Here is a 15,285-nt window from a genome sequence, read left to right as displayed (position 1 = left end):
GAATCAAAAGAGAAGTTGTTGAGGTTGAGGATGAGTTCGGCTAGGCAGATGAGGGTGTCAGTGGAGGGGGACTGTTGGCTAAGCTAGGCTGGGAGCAAAGACAATATGGTGGGACAATTGAGGAGCAGTGGGGTCTTTCAAGGTAATTTCCACAGTGCTCAAACAAAGTATGGACCAGTGAAAAGGAAGGACTGTAGGAAAAGGCATAACCATCCATCGATAACAAAGGAAATAAACCAGGGTATCAAATTAAAAGCTAATGCATACAAAGTGGCAAAGATTAGTTGGAAAGTAGAATATTGAGTAATCTTTAAAGGTCGACAGAAAGCCATGACAAAAGCTATAAAGAAAAGTAAGATAGACTGTGAGAGCAAATCAGCCAAAAGTATAAAAACAGACAGCAAATATTTCTACAAATTTATAAAACAAAAAAGAGTGGCTAAGGTCAACATTGGTCCTTTACAGGTTGACAGGGTTGGAGGGGTGTGGGATTTAATAATGGTAAATGAGGACACGACCAAGGTGTTGAACAGGTATTTTGTGTTGGCCTTCACAGTGGAAGACACAAATAACATGCCTGTAATTGATGACAAGATGACTACGGCAGGTGAAGACCTAGAAGCAATCATTATCACTAAAGAGATAGTGTTGGGCAAGCTAATGGGCTAAAGGTAGTCAAGTCTCCTGGCGCTGTTGGAATGTATACCAGGGTACCAGAAGAGATGGTTGGGGAAATAGCAAATGTACTTGTGGTAATTTACCAAAATCTGCTCGAATCTGGGATAGTTCCAGAGATTGAAAAACAGCAAAAGTAACACCACTGTTTCAGAAAGGAGGTAGACAAAAGGCAGATAACTATAAGCCAATTAGCTTAAATTCTGTAGTAGGAAAATACTTAAATCTATAATCAAGTAAGAAATAGCGAGACATCTGGATAGAAATTGTCCCATCAGGCAGATGCAGCAGGAGTTCACGAGAGGCAGGTCACGTTTAACTAATTTACGAGAATTCTTTGAGGACACCACAGGCTCAGTGAGCAACAGGGAAATGGTGGATGTGTTGTATCTGGATTTCCAGAAGGTATTCAACAAAGTGCAACACTAAAGGCTGCTGTATAAGATAAAGGTGTACAGCGTTACGGGTAACGTATTAGCATGGATAGACGATTGGGTAACTAATTGAAAGCAAGAGTGGGGATAAATGGGTGTTTTTCCAGTTGGCAGACAGTGCTTACTGGTATGCCTCAGGGATCAGTGTTGAGACCACAATTGTTCACAATTTACACAGATGATTTGGAATTGGGGACCATGTGTAATGTGTCAAAGTTCATAGATGACACAAAGATAAGTGATACATCAAAGTCATACAGCACAGAAACAGGCTAATCAGTCCAATTAGTTTGTGCCGAACATAATCCCAAACTAAACTAGTCCCACCTGCCTGTTTCTGGCCCATATCCCTTGAAACCTTCCTATGCATAGAATCCCTACAGTGTGGGAACAGGTCCTTTGATCCAACAAGTCCACACTGACCCTCACAGCATCCCACCCAGACCTATCACCCTGTAACGCACCTAATCTACACATCCCTGAACACCAGGCCAATTCACCCAGCCTGTACTTTGAACTAAGACAAGAACCAGAGCACCCAGAGGAAACACACGCTGACACAAGGAGAATGTGCAAACTCCACACAGACGGTCGCCTGAGGTGGAGTCAAACAAAGGTCCCTGGTGCTGTGAAGCAGCTGTGCTCACTATTGTGCCACCATGCTGGTGGATCCATGTATTACCTAAATGTCTTTTAAACATTGCAATTGTACCTGCAACTTTCAACTACTTCCTCAGGGAGTTCATTCCAGACACGAACCACACTGTGTGTGAAAACTTTGCCTGTTATGTCTTTTTTAAATTTCTCTCCTTTCACCTTAAAAATGAGCCCCCAAGTCTTGAAATCTCCTGTCCTAGGGAAAAGACAACTACTATTAAATCTATCTACATCTCTCATTATTTTATAAACTTCTATCAGGTCACCTCTCAACCTCAACATTCCAGTGAAGCAAGTTCCAGCCTATCCATCGCTTATTTATAACTCAAACCTTCCATACCCGGCAACATCCTGGTAAATCTCTTCTGAACCCTCTCCAGCTTGATAATACAACTGGGCGATTGGAACTGGACACAATATTCCAGAAGTGTGCAGAAGACGGAGTGGGCAAGGGTCTAGCAGACAGAGTACAATGTTGGTAAATGTGAGGTCATTCATTTTGGTAGGAGTAACAGCAAAATGGACGACTATTTAAATGGTGAAACATTGCAGTATGCTAGTGCGTCCAGGGGCCTGGGTGCCCTTGTCCATAAATCGCAAAATCTTACTGGTGGCAAGATGGCAACAGGATAAGATGCTCCATTCGGAGCTCCACTCTGCTCATCAATTCTCTTTCTCTTTCTTTCTTGTCCTTCATTTTCTTTTCTCCCTTCTTCTCTCTACGTCTGTAGTAATTCTACCCCACTCTCACCACTTTTAATTACCTATCTAAGGAGTTGGGAAGGAGCTGGGTTGCGACTGGGAACCACATGGCGGGAGCTGAATGCGCGGCTTGTGCCCTGAAGCGACAGCAGATCGGATCGAGTGGGCTAGCAAGAGCAAGCCAGTGAGGCAGCAATGGCAAGATTGGGCCAGCGAGGCAGCTGCGGCGACAGCAAGCCAGTGACGCAGCCCAGAGCGAGCTGGTGTGGCAGCAGTGGTGAGATCAGGCCAGTGAGGCAGCACAGAGTGGGATGTTGGAGGAGGCATGGCAAGGGTTGGAAAGTTGGAGTGGGACTGTGGCAGTGGAAAAGAGAGTTGACTCTCTTAAGTTACTTTTCTTTGTCTTATCTTATTCTAAGTTAATGTGAATGGTTTCATGTATGTATGAAGGTTATACTTTTCACTGTATTTTTACATTAAATACATGTAACAACAAATGACTCAATTCAAAAGTTGGTTTCCAGATGCAGCAGGCAATAAAGAAGCCAAATGGAACACTGTTGTTCACTATTTGGGGGTGGGGGGGGGGGGTTGGAGTTTGAAAACAGGGTAGTGGTGCTGCTGAGACCACAGCTCAAATACGGTGCACAGTTTTGGTCTAGTTACTGGTTAAAGGATGCACTGGCACTGGAGAGGATGCAGAGGAGGATCACTAGGTTGATTCCAGAGTTGAGAAGGTTAGCTTATGAGGACAGATTGAGTAGACAGGGACTATATTCATTGAAATTTATAAGAATGAGGGCAATAGATAAGATAGAAGCACGGAGGTTGTTTCCATCAGCAGGTGAAACTAGAATTGGGGGCATACCCTCAAAATAAGGGGGTGCTGATTTAGGACTGAGTTGAGGAGGAACTTCTTCAGCATTGGGTTTGCCTTGTTGAATGTTTTTAAAGCAAAGATAGATAGATTATGAGCAGTAAAGGAATTGAGGGTGCTACAGTGCGAACGGGTAAATGGAGCTGTCTATGAAAAGTCTATGAAAAGATCAGCTGCGATCTTATTGAATGGTTCAGCAGACTTGATGGGCCAGATGGTCTACTCCTGCTCCTATTTCTTATGCTCCCTCGAGTAGCTACCCTCTGCAACAGATCCAAATGGTATACTTGTGTGAAACGGAAACAGCCAAAGAGACTAATGTGCTGCCTACTTGCTCTTCATGACTGTCTGGCTGAACCTTTAGTGTGTCCATACCCCTGACACTCCTACCTATAGAACTTTCTGCCTCCTGTATGCTCCTCAGTGACTCCAACTGCCTCTTCAACCAATTTGTGTGGTCTGAGAGGAACTGCAGGTGGATACACTTCCTCCAGGCATAGCTGCCAAGGCCATTTGACTTCTCCCTGATCTCTCACCTCACAGGAGGAGCAAGCCACTGTGGTAATTACTATTACTACCTGACTCGTAACTACTGGATTAATTGAAAAAGTGAGACCTTACCTTACACGCCTTAGTGCTACTCACTCTCCTTATTGTAGCCTGACTTCACCGAAGTCCACGCTTTGACATCAACAGCAGCACTTTGACCTCATAGCCATTCCCAGTACTGCCTCCCTTTTATAGCTCCTGGTAGGAAGGAAATATTCTCCCAGAATATCCCAGGATCCACCTCAGCCACTTCTCACTACCACCCTCTGAAGCACGGAAGTAAGTGTAAACTAGAGGCTAGTCATACTTAGGAGTTCCTGATTAGAGGTTCAGCTAGGAGAAAGCAGACACAGCAATTCCATGAGTAAAATTAAAAATCCCTATTGTGCACTACAGAATGGGCTGAGTGGGACAGAAATGAAAATAAAACAGCATTTACAGCTCACAAGCAATGCTGTCACAGTCTGTGACTATGAGGCACATTTACTGTAGGGAGTCTAGGATTATATAAATGATTAAAACTTGTCACAGTCCTAGTAACATCACAAAGCCAGAACTAAGGCAGCAAACAAGCATTTTAAAAGCCCAACCAGACACAGTATATCAAAAGAAAATAGTAAGCAACTACTGGAGCTGTGATATGAGTGCCATAGGGATCGGGTTTTATTTGAGAAAATTGTAATCTGAAGATCACTTTTATTTTTTAGAACTTACAGAATTATTTAAAGCAAGGGACCATGGAAGGAATGTTGTAGTTATAATTATAGAGTCACGGAATTATAGAGTCATACAGTATGGAAACAGACCTTTCAGTCCAATTTATGCACGCCAACCAGCCTTCCCAAACTAAACTAGTCCCATTGCCTGCATTTGGCCCATATCCTTCCAAACCTCACCTGTTCATGTACCTGTACATTTACATCCTGCCTTAAATAAGGAAACCAATGCTATTCACAGTATTCAAAATGTGGTAACAAATGCTCTGTATAACTAAAATATAATTCCTCATCGTTGCATTCAATTCCTCTCATAGAGTCATATAACGATACAGCTCTAAATTGAACTCCCCTACCCTTTGGAAAAGGACTTTCCTATTCACCTTATCAATGTCGCTCATGATTTTTATCAACTTCTATAAGGTCATCCCTTCCATCACCTTTTCTAATTACTTCATAACATCTGCATTCTAGCCTTACCAATTTATGCACTAGGTCATCCGGATTCCTTTGAATCTCAGACCTACGTAATTTAATCTTGCTCTTTTTAGTCTACAGTTGTATTATGTTGACTTTTCAGCCACAAGAAACAGAGGATACTATTCTACTTTGCTGATTAAATGCTATTACATGGCCAATGATCCATTGAGTAAGTACATTAAGCTACAATTCATAGACCATCTCAGTTATTAAAACATCTTACCATTTAAGAAAGTGATGTATCTGCGGATAATATCTTTAAAAGCTTTCTTGTCTCTCTCCCCATGCACGTACTGGTTAAGTGCACCCCAGTTACCAGATGCAGAAATGGCTGGTAAGAAAATATTTTCCAGCATAGTCGCAGCACCAGAAAGTACTCCATCACTGCAATCCATGACACAAAAGGATGCTTCCTGCAAATAGATATATGGATTAGTATTATTCGTCAAACACAGCTACTTCTAAAACTGCTAAAACAGTGGAGTACATTACCTGATGTCACATTCCTCATTTTAAGGTGTTTCTTTTGACACAGAAGAAATTAATATATACACACTTTATGGAATAATTGGAATTCTTTGAATCAAAGCATCTAAAATTTTACTAATGTTCTTTAATTAGGTCAAAATCTGGAATGGTAGAGGATTTCAAGATACAGGTAGTTCTATAACAGGATAGTTGCATTCTTGCATGACTTTGTGCTATTGAAATTTGCACTATAGAAAATCACCATAGATAATTGCATTATAGGGAAATCACTAGAGTAAATCACTGTAGCTGTACAGCAGAAAGTTCATGTTATCCAAACAGTGTCCACTATTCATCAATTGCGTTACGGTCAATTCGCATTAACAAAACACATGATATAGCAGAACTATCTGTAGAACAATTGAGGTTTCTCACTAAAGCAAAGTCCATCCTGAAGGTAGCAAGCTATTAATTTATTTCTGCCAAATATGAAGTGGACTTCCATCTCTGTTGCTGCAAAGTCATATAATTTAATTAGTTATGATGAATCATAGGCCACAGCAGCACCAGTGGTTAAAAACTCATCAGTTCAAGAGGTATGTGAACAAGGTTGTACAGGATTTAAAGTAGTTAAATGATCAAAATGAATATATGGCAAAAAAAGTTGTCTTTTACTATGAAAATAAACAAAAGGTCTGTTGAAGGAAAGAAAGCCCAGTGGCCGGTGCAGTTGTTGAACAGCATCCATATAAAGTCAGACAGCCCAGGTTAGCCCCGTTTTAATCTAAAGCAACAACTAGACCATTTCTTGAGAAGAGAAAGATTGACATTAACACCTGTGTCTAATCAGCTTTTGTGCTCCTGAGATGCTGCTTGGCCTGCTGTGTTCATCCAGCCTCACATTTTATTATCTTGGAATTCTCCAGCATCTGCAGTTCCCATTATCTCTAACCAGTACTGGCTGGGTTTTGCCATTCCTGTGCGAGGAGAGAATACTAGAATTCCTGCCCCCTTTCCCTTGTGCATTATTTTTAAATAACCTGGAATCTCAACTTTGGTGCCTATATTGATTTCAGATTTCTTGTAACTTCCATGGTTCATGACTGATTTCATAAATTCTGAGAGGAATAAGACTTGTGGCCATTCAGGGGTGTAGTGAATAATGGAGAAAGCCAATACTTCAGGTAGCAACTTTTTGACATCTCGAGTTCAAAAGGTGTTGCTAACCTCAAATTTCATAATAGAATGCAGATGTGTATATTTCTAATGCATTGATAAATGATTGGGGCTTTGTTTAAAAATGAAATATTAACATTAAATCTATCACATTGTGAAGGAGGACAGCTCTTCCGAGGCATTGGACTGGTTTATCCAACTAAATTAAACTGAGATTCCAAACTAGAGATAACAAAGTGTGGAGCTGGATGAACACAGCAGGCCAAGCAGCATCTCAGGAGTACAAAAGATGATGTTTTGTGCCTAGACCCTTTCTGATTAAGGGTCTAGGCCCAAAACATCAGCTTTTGTGCTCCTAAGATGCTGCCTGGCCTGCTGTGTTCATCCAGCTCCACACTTTGTTATCTCGGATTCTCCAGCATCTGCAGTTCCCATTATATCTGAGATTCCAAACTGGCTGAATTGTAGTTAAGCATGCACCTTATGTTTTGATTTATTCACTGACTGGTGCTTCAGTCCATTGTTCAGCCTTTCAAGATATATAAGAGATGTTAGGTTCTCTGATTAACAGGTCATATAACTGTTTCTTATGCTCCCTCGAGTAGCTACCTTCTGCAACAGGGAGAAAGAAATACTGGCATTGGAGGTTCACTAAGTTGATACGAGGTCTGGAGGAATTGTTTGATGAGGAGATTAAGAAAATTGGACCTGTACTCATTGGAATTTAGAAAAAAAGAGAGGCAACATTATTGAACATACAGACTCTTAGAAGTCTTGACAGAATGAATGTGGAAAGGTGAATTCCCTTTGTGGGAGAGTCTAGCACCAGACAGAATAAGGTGCTGCACATTTAAAACAGATGTGGGGGTGCCAGTGTTGGGCTGGGATGGACAAGGTCAAAAATCACATGACACTAGGTTAAAGTCCAACTGGTTCATTTGAAGACACAAGCTTTCGGGTCTCGCTCCTTCTTTAAGTGTCAGTTAGCAAGGTGGCATCAGACACAGAATTTATAAGCAAAAAATCAAGGGTCATAGAACTGCTGCAAATGTGTTGAACAAACAATATGTCTGTTAAATATTTAATCAGTTAGAAAGGATTAACATGCAAATTCTTGAATTTCTTTCAAATCACTGCCCCAAGATAGCTAAAGGTTTAATTAGTTTCCTCAGTATACTAGAGGTGATATCGCAGGTCAGACAATGTATTTTTGGTGTTAGGCCTTGTTTAGAATCTGGCTCTGTATCAACTTGGAGTCAGACTGGTTTTATTTCCAAAGTAGGGATTTATAAAATGACACATTGGCTGTCTACACATTGTGTGCTTTTTGAACAAAATAAAATGTATATGCAATTTTGAATCTGCCAATGCAAATTCACCCTATAGATTTAAATGTGTACGTGTGCACATGCATCTTTCCCCACAACCGCAGAAGGCACTATACGTGCCCAGGCATCTCCCCTCTCAACTCCATTTGTAGCCAAAGACAAACTTTCCATATCTGACAGGGGTCCATCTGTATCCTCCAACCTGGTCTACTGGATCCATTGCTCCCGATGTGGCCTCCTCTATATTGGTGAGACGAAACATAGACTCGGTGACAGGATTGCGGAGCACCTACGCTCCGTACGCTGTAATCAACAATGCCTTCTGGCTGCTAACCATTTTAACTCCCCCTCCCACTCCTTTGGTGACATGCCCATCTTGGCGTCTTCAAGTGCCACAATGACGCCACACGCAAACTGGAGGAATAACACTTCATATTCCACCTCGGGAGGCTACAGCCTGATGCCTAAACATAGAATTAATCAGTTTCAAAATCTCCCTACTCCTGGCCTCATCCCATGCTCAACTCTCCCACTTATCCCACCTCCTTGACCGGACATTACCTGTTCATCTTCTTCCCCACCTATCCACCACATCCTTCCTACAGACCATTCCCCACTACCCCTACTTACACCTATTGCCATTCCACCTAGCTTCCCCCAGCCCTACTCCTCTTCCCTCTATTTATTTCCCAGCTCTCTTCCCCCTTCCCAGTCCTGATGAAAGGTCTAGGACCAAAACATCAACTCTCCTGCTCCTCCGATGCTGCCTGGCCTGCTGTGTTCCTCCAGCTTCACACTGTATTGGCTCTGACTCTAGCATCAGCAGTTCTTGTTATCTCACTTTGATTTTTTGGGACACTGAAAGAGGAATGAACTGTACCTCTGGTTTGGCCTCCACCTGAACCAATTTGGGACCAGGATCCTCGAGGAAAGGCGAAATAAGATAGTCACAAGAACTTTAAACTAGCAAAGAGGGGAATGGCTTGAGGTAAGTCAATATAGTTTTTAAAACATGTAACATGACAGAATAAAGAAATAATTGGAAATCTTACTTCAGGTACGACAGGCAATGGCAAAAACTACAAAAAATGTATTGATTAAACTGAAAGTGAAGAAGTAACAAACAGGTGAATAAAGCATCAGTGCTGAGGGATACGTTACAGTGCATGGCCCAAATAAGAGTTCTATACTCTTACAGTGTGAGGAATAAATTAAATGAGCTGCAGGCATAAATCATATTGGGGTTTATGACACAGTAGCCGTACTGAGACTTGGCTGCAGGATAATTGGAATTGGGAACTAAATATACCAGGTTACAAGCTTCATTGTATGGAAGTGGACAAGACTTGCTGATTTAGAAACAAAATTATTTAAATGGTAAGGGAGGATATAATGAGGGGAAAGCATTTAGTAATGACATATGGGGGGGGGGTACTAAGGAATAGTTAAGGATCTGAAATTCTAAAATCATAAAGGGTGCTGTGAACAGCTGGTAACAGCTCTGAGGTGCTAGATTGTATAAATGTGGGAATTAGGCAAGTGTGTGGCAAAGCCAGGAGGATTTTAACTTTAATATAGATTGGGAGAGGCATACATGTGCCTGCCAGAAGGGTAGTGAACTTCTGGAGTGTGTCTAGGATTGCTTCCTCCAGTAATATGCCCTGAATGCAACAAGGGGCAAGCAATATTGGGTATAGTAACGAGTAATGAGCTGGGTTTAGTTAGTAACTTAAATATACGAGAACTTTCATTAAATAGTGTTTGGAACATGATCGAGTTCAATGGAGCACTTGAAAGCAAAGCATGAATCAGCTCCTTGAGTTTTAGATTTATGTAATGTCAACTTTAAGGAGATGCAACAAAGACTATCTGAAGTAAGCTGAGAAAATCTGGTCATGGATAAAACATCTGAAAAACAGCAGAAGATGTTTAAAGAAACAATTCATATAAGACAAAACCAGTCTAGGAGATAGTAGGAACTGCAGATGCTGGAGAATCTGAGATAACAAGGTGTAGAGCTGGATGAACACAGCAGGCCAAGCAGCATCAGAGGAGCAGGAAAGCTGATGTTTCAGGCCTAGGCCCTTCTTCAGAAATGGGGGATCCATTTCTGAACCCCTTTACAAACAGGAGGGGTTCTGATTTTTGGGACATTGGGACTGGTTCTGGGGTGGTGGGACTATTACAAATCGGACGGTCTACACCTGGGCAGGACTGGAACTCATGTCCCAGGGGCTGCTTTTGTCAGGGAGGGTTTAAACTAATGTGGAAGGGGGATGGTAACCAAATGAGGAGATGAATGGACAGTAAGTAAGTAGTAACTAAAGCCTGTAAGGAACTAGATAATGAAGTCAGTGTCATGAAGGGGAAGAGTAGGCAGAGGGAGATGATGAACGCAGAGGGACAGGAGGTCCGAGGTGCATTTGTTTTAATGTGAGAAGTGCAGGAGGTAAGGCAGATGAACTTAGGGCTTGGATTAGTACCTGGGAGTATGATGCTAATGCTATTATTGAGACTTGGTTGAGGGAAGGGCAAGATTGGCAACTAAATATTCCAGGATATAGATGCTTCAGGCGGGGTAGAGAGGGAGGTAAAAAGGGTGGAGAAGTTGCATTATTGGTCAAAGAGGAGTGCACTATGGAGAACTTGAGCAGTGAGGCAATATGGGCAGCGATCAGAAATAGGAAGGGTGTGATAACAATGTTGGGGGTGTACTACAGGCCTCCCAACAGTGAGCGTGAGACAGAGGCACAAACATGGAGACAGATTACGGAAAGATGTAGGAGCAACTGGGTGGTGGTGATGGGAGATTTTAAGTTTCCCAACATTGACTGGGATTTACTTAGTGTTTGGGGTTTAGATGGAATCGAATTTGTAAGGAGCATCTCGGAGGACTTTCCAGAGAACTATGTGAATAGTCCAACTCGGGAGGGGGCAATAACTGTACCTGGTGTTGGGGAATGAGCCCAGCCAGGTGGTTGAAGTTTCAGTAGGGGCTAACGTTGGGAATAGTGATCACAATTCCATAAGTTTTAGAATACTGATGAACAAAGACGAGAGTGGTCCGAAAGGAAGAGTGCTGAATTGGGTAAAGGCCAACTATACCAAAATTAGACAGGAGCTGGGGAATGTGGATTGGGAGCAGCTGTTTGAGGGTAAATCCACATTTGATATGTGGGAGGCTTTTAAAGAGAGGTTAATTAGAGTGCAGGGCAGACATGTCCCTGAGGGATAGAAAGGGCAAGATTAAGGAATCATGGACGACAGGTGAAATTGTGAGACTAGAAAAGAAGAGAAAGGAAGCAACAGAAAGGTCTAGGTGACTAAAAACTCCATCAGCCCACCATGGGAAACTTTATCAAACACCTCACTGAAGTCCATGCATATGACATCTATAGCCCTCCTCTCATGGGGTCAGTCCTTGGACCCCCAACTATTTACAATCTATTAATGACTTGAAAACAAGGAAAGAAGACGCAAAAGCCAAATTTGCAGATGACAATCAAGTAGGTGGGAAAGTACGTTACTATAAACAAGAAAGAAATTTGTAAATTGACATGGATGATTAGGTGAGTAGCCAAAATTTGGTAGATGGTGTTTAATGTTAATGTAATTGTGAGATTATCCATTTTGGTCAGAAGCATAGAAAGGCAGCTTATTATCTAAACGGAGAGTAACTTCAAAGTGGTTTGGTACAGAGGGATCTGGGTATCCTCATGTATGAATCATAGGAAACTAATATGCAATAATGCCGATAATAATGAAGGTAGCTAGAACTTTGGCATTTGTTGATTAAGTAACAGAGCATAAACATAGGTAAGTGTTGCTGCAACTGTGCAAGGCATTAGTGAAACCAGATCCAGAGTACTGTGTACAGTTTTGGTCCACATACTTGAGTAGGGTGTACTTGTATTAAACACAGCTCAAAGGGCGCTCACTAGATTGATTCCAGAATTTTGAAGAATTACCTGTATACTCTAGAGTACAGAATGAAAGGTGATCTAATTGAAGTATTTAAGATGTTAAAGGGAACTAACAAAGTAAGTATAAAGATGTTTCCCTTATGAGGCTAACTCCAGAACAAGGCATATAGCTTTATGATAAAGGATAGCAGATTTAAATCAGAGGAAGAGAAATGGCCACGAAACTGCAGTATTCACTACCCCAGAATATGGTGGATACCAGAACATTGAGTAAACTTAAGAAGGAGATGGACATGTTTTCAATTAATAATGAGTCAAAGGGTTACGGCAGGTGAGATTAGCCATGATTGGATTGAACAGTAGAGCAGGCTCAAGAGGCTGAATTGCCTACTGTTGCTCCTAGTTGTCTGGCAGTTAAGTCAAACTTATACATGTTATAGTGAAGGGAATTCTATCTGGTGTCTGGGCACTACAAAGGGATGATGTTTGGAAGTTTAGAATATTGTTATGCTACTACACTTCAAAATCTTTCAAATTGAGTTAAATGTAAATAGCATGGTTTATTCTACAGTATGCTATCTTTTCTTTAACATGATAAACTTCTGTTTAATTATTAATCCTTGCATTGCATGCTTGTGTTTCAGTGAAAGATCACCTTGTTACATAAAAAAGGTCAAGCCAAATTTCAGTGGAATAATAACAACAGTTGGTATCATAACATATTTTTGCACAAGGAGGCAGTCCAACACCTTAGGATTCGGTAATCTAATTTGTTTTGTGTTCACAAACAGCATAAAGAGCCACATAAAAGATTAATACATAAGGTAAGATCACATGCAATTAAGTAACTACAAGTAACAAAAACAGAAGTTGATGGAAAAGCTCAGCAGGTCTGGCAACATCTGCGAAGAGAAATCAGAGTTAACATTTCAGGTATGAAGTGATGCCCCTTTCTCAGAACTGATGGTAGCTAGGAAAATGTTGGTTTATATGCAGAAGACGGGGTGAGAGGAGGGCATAAGGAGTTAACCACAGATGGAGATAGAGACCAAAGACAGACAAGAGGTGCCTACAAGTAAGACTGATAAGGGAACACCAGAGGACAGGGGAACAGACATCTCAGCCATTGCAATTGTCCATCGGGTTTGCGACACTTCTAGCTTGTCTAGATAAGAGTGAGAAAATTAGAGTGAATAGGGTAATTGACCATGACACCTTGGTACTTGAGGCCATTCAAGGGGTGCGAGTAAGAAGGTAGGAGAGGACAGTTGTCGTGACCTAGAGTGAAACTGTTCTCAGCAGCAAGAAATGTTGAGTGCAGACAGTTATTTGTACGGTGCCCTGGTTTGGGACATCTCCTCAGCCCTCGATAGGAACTTGCAGTGTGAGAGGGCAGCTCCAGTTATCACATTGCATGTAGGTACCAGTGACATAGGCAGGTGAAAGACCCGGTTTTGCATAGCACATGTAGTGAAGTGGGGTTTACTTAGCTGGTTGGCTGGTTTGTAGTGCAGACAAGCTCCAATACAAAGTTTTTCACTGTACTTGGGTACACGTGACAATAAATCATCCAATCAATTGTGCGGGTTCTACAGTTCAGGTTATCCTTAAGAATTCTCTTTCTCAACAAGAGTCAACCAACACATTTCACTAGAATTTACAAAAATAGTAAAGGTACAAAACTAAAGGCTCTGTATCTGAATGCATGCAGTATTCAAAACAAAACAGATGTACTGACAGCACGAATAACAATGAATAAGTACAAATCTTAACATCGTAGTTGTTACAGAGATACAGCTGAATGATAACGTTGACTGGGAGCTGAATCTTGAAAGTGCCAGATATTTAGAACTGACAAGAAGCGAGGTAAAGATGGAGGGATAGCTCCATAAGTTATTTTTAGTACACTTGAGAAGGATGTCCTAAGTTCAGAAAACCAAAATATGAAATTTGTTTGAGTAGACTTGATAAATGATTAAGGCAAGATCTCACTTGTGGGACTGGAGTATAGGCCGCTACTAGTAAACAGATGACAAGTCCTATGACAGGAGATATAATACTGGACGTAGTTTTGGGAAATGAAGATGGACAAGTAGGTGAAGTGACAGTGGGCAACCACGTCAGGTATAGTGACAACAGTTCAGTTAGATGTAGTATTATTGTGGAAAAGAAACAAGATAAATCAGGAATAAAAATTTTAAAGTGGCGAAGGCAAATTTTACAAAACTGAGTGATTTGTCTGAGGTGTATGAGTTTGTGGATGAACCAGTGGGAGTCACTAAAAAGTGAGATCTTTAGGGCACAAAGCAGACATGTCCCTCCAAAAAATAAGAATGGTATTGCCAAATCAACCCCATGGTAGAAAAATACATGGGAAAATTAAGTTGAGAAAGAAAGCTTATGATAGTCACAAAAAAAACACTGCAGAGATTTTTTTCTGATGAAGGGTCTAAGCCCGAAATGTCAGCCTTCCTGCTCCCAAGATGCTGCTTGGCCTGCTGTGTTCATCCAGCTCAAACCTTGTTATCTCGGATTCTCCAGCATCTGCAGTTCTTATTACCACTGCAGAGAGTCAAGAAGAGTTCAGACAAGTACAGGGATCATGTTAAAAGAGAAATAAGGAGAGAGGGCATGAAAAAATATTAACAAGCAACTAAAAGGAAAGTCCTAAGTTATTTTACCGGTTTATAAATTATAAAAGGGTAGTTAAGGAAATAATGGGACTTATCAGAGATGAAGAAGGGAACTTGTGTGAAGATGCAGAGTATATGGGAAGAATATTAAATGATTTTCATATCTCCTTATTCACAAAAGAAAGGGATAATGTTAATGTTGTAATCCAAGAGGAGCAGTGTGAAATATTAGACAAAATAATCATAACCAGAGGATGTGTTCGAGGATTTGGAATCTTTGCAAGTGGGTAAGCTGTCAGGGCCAGTTGTATCATTCCCTAGGGTGCTGAAGGAGGTCAGGAAGGAAATAGCAGATACTCTGAGGATTATATTCCATTCTTCACTTGACACAGGTGACGTGCCAGAGAACTGGAGGAATATGCTTTCATTGTTTAAAAAGGGTAAAAAGGAAATTCCAAACAATTACCGGCCAGTTAGTCTTACTTTGGCAGTGGGCAAACTTTTAGAACTGATCCTGAGATCAGATAAACTGTTAGACAGGCATAGGCTAGATGGGATAATCAGCACAGCTTTGTTGAGGGAAACCATGCCATAAAATTTGATTGAATTCTTTGAGGAAGTAGTAAGAAGGATCAATAATGATAATGTAACGTGTGTTCTCTACATG

At 41.2% G+C, this 15,285-nt stretch overlaps 1 protein-coding gene across 1 annotated transcript in view; it reads right to left on the bottom strand.

Annotated features, from left to right (window-relative positions):
* LOC125452340 (dynein axonemal heavy chain 8-like) overlaps window positions 1–15,285 on the bottom strand; it is a 1,165,100-nt gene that overhangs the window by 1,064,426 nt on the left and 85,389 nt on the right. The window contains exon 6 of the mRNA XM_059645122.1: window positions 5,314–5,503. Coding sequence (XP_059501105.1) covers window positions 5,314–5,503 — 190 coding nt within the window. The remainder of the gene's footprint in view (window positions 1–5,313; window positions 5,504–15,285) is intronic.

Source organism: Stegostoma tigrinum, chromosome 4 (genome assembly GCF_030684315.1).
Source record: "Stegostoma tigrinum isolate sSteTig4 chromosome 4, sSteTig4.hap1, whole genome shotgun sequence".
Lineage (NCBI taxonomy): Eukaryota > Metazoa > Chordata > Chondrichthyes > Orectolobiformes > Stegostomatidae > Stegostoma > Stegostoma tigrinum.
The sequence above is the reverse complement of the archived record's forward strand: the minus strand, read 5'-3'. Positions and strand labels throughout refer to the sequence as shown.